The sequence below is a fragment of the Girardinichthys multiradiatus genome, chromosome Y (assembly GCF_021462225.1).
Source record: "Girardinichthys multiradiatus isolate DD_20200921_A chromosome Y, DD_fGirMul_XY1, whole genome shotgun sequence".
NCBI classification, from domain to species: Eukaryota; Metazoa; Chordata; class Actinopteri; order Cyprinodontiformes; family Goodeidae; genus Girardinichthys; species Girardinichthys multiradiatus.
Window position 1 is genome coordinate 19,661,592 of NC_061818.1, and position 6,386 is coordinate 19,667,977.

The 6,386-nt window shown below is 38.6% G+C and overlaps 1 protein-coding gene across 1 annotated transcript; it reads left to right on the forward strand.

Moving 5' to 3' along the window:
• Positions 1-3,038: 3,038 nt before the first annotated feature.
• Positions 3,039-5,736, forward strand: LOC124864794 (myeloid-associated differentiation marker homolog). The gene has a single exon (XM_047359705.1). It carries the CDS (start codon positions 3,174-3,176, stop codon positions 4,017-4,019), a length of 846 nt encoding a protein of 281 aa, XP_047215661.1. The 5' UTR covers positions 3,039-3,173; the 3' UTR covers positions 4,020-5,736.
• The last annotated feature ends 650 nt before the right edge of the window (positions 5,737-6,386 follow it).

Here is a 6,386-nt window from a genome sequence, read left to right on the forward strand (position 1 = left end):
TTCTCGCTCTTTTCTCTTCCTAGAAGCTACACCTGGCCTGACTCTGTGTCTACCTGTGGCACATATTTGGGGAGAGGAATCGTCCAAGCTTCTGCTGTCAACAACTTAATGCTCACCTTCTACAGATGATCCACTTGGCCCTTTCAGTGTTTAACCCTTACTCTCTCCTAGATATAGCAATTGACTGAGCTTTTACTATAACCAATTATATGTGCTCTCTTTCAGACTCTATCCTTGAAAACTGGCTCAAAGTTTATCTGTTCTTTCTTTCTAGATGAAACGACTAAAGGAGCTACATCCACTAACATTTACTTTTCCTTCCCATAGAAAGTACTTCTGGATCAGTGCTTCTTTGTTCTCTTTGTGTCTCTGCTCTGTTCTCTCAAACCCCCAGTCAGTCGTGGCAGATGGCCGCTCACACTGAGCCTGGTTTTGCTGGAGGTTTCTTCCTGTTAAAAGGGAGTTTTTCCTTTCCGCTGTCGCTACATGCATGCTCAGTATGAGGGGTTGCTGCAAAGTCAATGCCAGTGATTGTCCACTGTCTCCACATGCTCATCCAGGAGGAGTGAATGCTACAAATCTCTGACTCGATGCAATCTGCTGGGTTTCCTTAGATAGAAAAGCTTTTTATCCAATTTGAATAATTAACTGAATCTGACTGCACTGTTCACTGATTAGGATTAATTGGAATGTATGTACCTGACTTTGTGAAGTGCCTTGAGACAACATGTGTTGTGAATTGGCACTATATAAATAAACTGAATTGAATTGAATTAATGGTACCTTCACACATGTGCATGTTACCTATGCAATGGGCACTAACACACCCCCATGCCATCACAGATGCTGGCTTTCGAACTTTAAACTGATAACAATCCAGATAGTATTTTTCACCTTTGGTCCGGAGTACACAATGTCCATGATTTCCAAAAACAATTTGAAATGTGGACTCGTCAGACCACAGCAGACTTTTCCACTTTGCATCAGTCCGTCTCAGATGAGCTAGGGCCCAGAGAAGCTTATGGCATTTCTGGGTATTGTTGACATATGGCTTTTGCTTTGCATGGTAGAGTTTTAACTTTAATTGTAGATGTAACAACAAACTCTGGTAACTGACAATGGTTTTTTGAAGTTTTCCTGAGCCTACATGGTAATAGTCATTACAGAATGATGTCTGTTTTTAATGCAGTGACTCCTGAGGGGTCGAAGGTCACAGGATTCAATGGTTTTCAGCCTTGCCGCTCATGTGCAGAGATTTCTCCAGATTCTCTGAACCTTTTGATGGTGTTGTGTACTATAGATGATGAAATCCCTAAATCCCTTATAATTTGACGTTGAAAAACATTCTTTAATTGTTGGATTATTTGCTCCCACAGATTTTCACTAAGTGAAAATATTGCAAACAGTTGTTTTTTGAGCATTCTTCAACTTTCCTAGTCTTTTGTTGCCCCTGACCCAGCTTTTTGGAATGTGTACAAGCATCATTCGATATGAATGAATATTCGCAAAAACCAATAAAATTTATCAGTTTGAACATTATATATATTGTCTTTGTAGTGTATTCAATTGGATACAGGTTGAAAATTATTTGCAAATTGTTGTATTCTGTTTTTATTTATGTATTACACAACCTCTCAGTTTCATTGGAATTGGGATTGTATCCAGGATGCAGTGTGCATCTCATAATGCGCTACCGAGTGTAAGAGTTACAGACTCTTCTGAGCATCCCAAAAAAAATAGAGGTCTTTGCAGTTCATAATTATGGTGGTAGTTTCCTGGATGCAGGTGAAGGGGTACGTAATCCACAAAATGTGTTCAGCACAAAACATGGTCTTCTGTTCATCAGGGAATTTGAAGGTTGAGTCGCAGCCCTGGCCAAGGCTACAGCCTCATCATGAACACCAAGTAATTGGTTGTCATTTTCTTTGCTGCAGTATGCAAATACAATTAGCCAAAAAAAATCCAGTGCCATGGTTAGTACCCTCACATGAATAAATCTGCGTCCTGCAGGGAAAAAAACACCCACAACTTCAAATTGTGCATTTAGGTGTGTTGCTGATAGGCCAAGGAAAGTGTGCCCTGTCAAACAGAAGCATTGCATACTTGTTTAGAATTTGATCAATTTTCAGTTATTTATATTTAATACAACTTTATCATAACTTTATAGTAGTCACTGCATCTGATAAAAACAAACTTTCAACTTAAGATCCACTGTGTGGTCAACTGACAATGACAGTAAAGAAACTGATTTAGAATTTTCTGTGCACGATTCCTTATGACTGCACTAACCTAGATACACCATATTGCCAAAGGTTAGGCTGGCCTGCACAGGGTCCTGAACCTCAACTATCCTGAACACCTTTGAGATGAAATAGAGCAGAGGCTGCAATTCTTGTTTTATCATCTAACTATGAACACACTCCTAAACCTTGTGAAAGATATTTACAGAATAGTCAGATTTTCTATTGCTGGCAATGGTGAGTCCATCAACAAATTTGACCTTATAGATTAGGAACAGAATGCCATTAAACTTCACATACATTACAGACCAAGAGTTTGGACACACCTTCTCATTCAAAGAGGTTTCTTTATTTTCATGACTATGAATATTGTAGCTTCACACTGAAGGCATCCAAACTATGAATTAACACATGTGGAATTATATACTGAACAAAAAAGTGTAAAACAACTGAAAATATGTCTTATATTCTAGGTTCTTCAAAGTAGCCACCTTTTGCTTTGATTACTGCTCTGCACACTCTTGGCATTCTGTTGATGAGCTTCAAGAGGTAGTCACCTGAAATGGTTTTCCAACAGTCTTGAAGGAGTTCCCAGAGATGCTTAGCTCTTGTTGGCCCTTTTGCCTTCACTCTGCGGTCCAGTTCATCCCAAACCATCTCGATTGGGTTCAGGTCCGGTGGGTCCAATCAGCGGCATGAAACAGGTGCCATAAACAAAACAGATAAGGCTAGGATGCTCAGCTAGAATACTGGTTGAAAGTTTCTATTTGAAAGATAACACCTATTGGAAGATTTGCTTTTACGGATTTTTTCAACAAGATGAGGATGCGAAATCTGGGCCTTGCTGAACAGCTCTACACAGGGAGAGCAGTAAACTGACTGAAATAAAACTGTATTTTTTGTTTGGTTGGACAGATACATCCTGGAGCAGCCATGGTCTATGTTAACTTGAAATCCATCACCCAGCCTGTGGGAATCATACGAATAATGGCAGTCATCATCACTTGTATGTGTTTCAGCCTGATGGCATCAGTGAAACCTGACTCTTCGCCATACTGGGGGTGGTGTATGTTCATCTGGTTCTTCTGCTGCTTTTTCACCCTTCTCATTCTCATCCTGGAGTTCACCACTGTCAGCACCAAAGTGCCTTTTGACTGGGAAGACTTCACTGCTGCCTTTGCTATTCTATCAACTGTCCTGTGCCTGTGTGCCTCCATCATGTACCCGACCTTTTTCAGCTGCAGCACATGTTACCGTCAGATTGGAGATTCCGTGGTATCCTGGATTTGTTTTGCACTGTATTTTGCTGAGGTGGTTTTAACGCGCCTTCTCCCAAGTGGGCAGAACAGCGGATTTCTCTCCACGCTGCCGGGCATAATGAAGATGCTGGAGAGTTTCTTTGCCTGTCTCATCTTCCTATCATTGGAAAGTGGCCAATACTCAGGTTCCCCAGCACTGAACTGGTGTGTAGCTGTGTACTCCCTGTGTTTCATTTTCACCATCGCCATAATCCTGGTCACTGTTGGAAATCTTACGATTTATTTTCCATTCTCTTTTGACATAGTTGTGATTGTTTATAATGTTTTGGCAGCGGTGATGTATATAACAGCCATGGTTGTGTGGCCACTGAGTTCTTTTCACAACAATAAGAGACCAGTGGGCTGTGGCAACCTCTGTGCCTGGGATAAATTGGTTCTAATCACCGTCATGACAGTCTTTAACTCTATTGTTTACACACTGGACTCCATCTACTCCATACTTCTTTTTTCTCAGCAGTGAGTGAGTTGCTGCCTATCAGGACTATTACAACCGTTAAGAACCTAAATGATTTTGAATAGTCTTTTCTGTACCAAAATTCGGCCAATAAACTTTACTAGACTCTGCTGATACTTATCAAAATTGCATATGTAATGGAAAGGTTGACCCTATTGTGTATACATTGTGTAATACAGCCAGAAAAAAGAACAGTTGGTTAAACATTAGAGCTGTGATATCATTGTGATAAAAATGACAAATAGATGAGTAGAACTTTGGATCCTGAGGGTAATGTTTTATTGCCACATCAAAGTCAAACAGTGTGCCAGATAAATAAATATTTATACACCCTAAAACCACTATATTGTATCTGTCTTTATATGGCAAGTGAAGATGCAGGGCATATCTATTCCTCTAATTTCATAATATATGTAAAGAAATAACACGCAGCTCAGAGATTCAACAGACACCACACACAAAAAAATGACCAGATAATAACATTATCATGCAATGCTATACTATACAGACCCTGCACACAAAGATAAAGATTAGCTCTACTCGGCCTACCAAAAGCTTGAAGTGACTGACCTGGCAGGGGAGTTGGAGATTTTGTCTGATTATGTCAGCTCATAATTATTTGACTACTTAAAGGCAGTAATAGACTTTGCATCTCCTGTGGGCAATATCTACACTTTTAGATGTCATTGACAGACCTGCAAGAAAGTTGGAAATTGAACATGCATTAATTGCTAATTCTGTACACAAATCTGAACATCCTGCTTTTCTAAATAAACACCCCTGAACATTCCTTCAGGAGTGCGCCACAGCTGTTGTGACCAGACCCTGACGGGGTGAGAAGAGAGAGATGTGGGTTATTCTAAGAAATGTCAACTCAGGCTAAATATCTCTCTAATAAGATGAAGATAAGACCTAGGTATATATTTTAAGAATTGAAAGTGGTGTGCTCTGTTTGGGAAAAACTGGGTCAGCCTTGCCTTGGATCAGAAATTACAAATTTAATTCATTATCAAATCATCATCAGACAATTGTTTACGTAAAGGATATTTGGTGTCGCTAGATATTCTGTGACTGTGTGTGTTTATTTTTTATATAGCATTACCTTTGCGTATCTTATTGTGAATGGAACATAGAACTTATTTATTTTATCATAAAATATGTCCGGATTGTGTTTTTTGAGGCAAATTTGTATTTTTTGTGATTTCTTTTCAATCAAGTCTTTAAACTAAATAGAGGAATTTGTGTATTTTCAGGATTTGTTTGTTGTGTTGTTGACTCTCAATTATAGTGCATTTTTAAATGGTAAGCTAGCATTGCAATTTGATTTATATTTTTGTTTATTTATTTTTTTCATTTGATGTTGAAGTCACTTCCACAAGGTGGACATATTTTTTTATGAACTCTGAATATACCATTGTGACGTAAAGGATAAAGCTATTTAGCCTTTTAATTGCTTTTTTGATGGCCTTGTCTAAATAATAGTAAAAGAACCAATGTTAATGTTAAACTTTCATAAGACTCATCAATAACACCCACCAACCCATTGATTATTAGGTCTAGAGGGAATTATCTTTTTCACATAGGGCCAGGGAGGTTTATATAGCTTTTCTCCTTAATAAATTAAGTAATAATTTAAAAACTGCATTTTGTATATATTACTTAGGTTACTTTTTTTCTCAAATTAAAATGCATGTGCATGTGCATGTGTGGGTTCTCACCAGGTACTCCGGCTTCCTCCCACAGTCCAAAAACATGACTGTTAGGTAAATTGCTCTCTCTAAATTGCCCTTAGGTGTGAATGAGTATGTGCATGGTTGTTTGTCCTGTGTGTCTCTGTGTCCCTGCAATGGATTGGCGACGTGTCCAGGGTGTACAATGCCTCTCACCTGTAGACTGCTGGAGATAGGCACCGGCTTCCCCGTGACCCACTATGGATTAAGCGGTATAGAAGATTAATGAATGAAAAAAAGCAAAAACTAAAGAGAACTTTAAGATATCAAATACTTCTTCACAGCACTGTACCTTTATCAAATCTTTTGATAACTGTTAAATAAATGTACATACATTACTCAGTTTTCATTCTACATTATTTATTTACTATCTAGATGTGCTGTTTATATTACTGATTGAGAATGGTTGTTATCTCCTTATATGCATAGAGGAATATGATGTTGCAACATGAGCACAGGATGTGAGAACAGTCTGTTTTCACATAAAGATAAACTTCCTCAGCAGTTGAAATCTCATGTAATTAGGGCGTTCCTTTTCTAATAAAAGCATGAAGAGCGGAGACTGTCTTCAGAGTGTGTTTGGAGGATTGTAACTGAGACAGTCTCCGGAACACTCTCCTTGCAAGTTAAAACAAACTAACTT

Excerpts from the sequence above, each read along its gene's own strand:
- LOC124864794 (XM_047359705.1), top strand. The coding sequence starts at position 3,174 with ATGGTCTATGTTAACTTGAAATCCATCACCCAGCCTGTGGGAATCATA.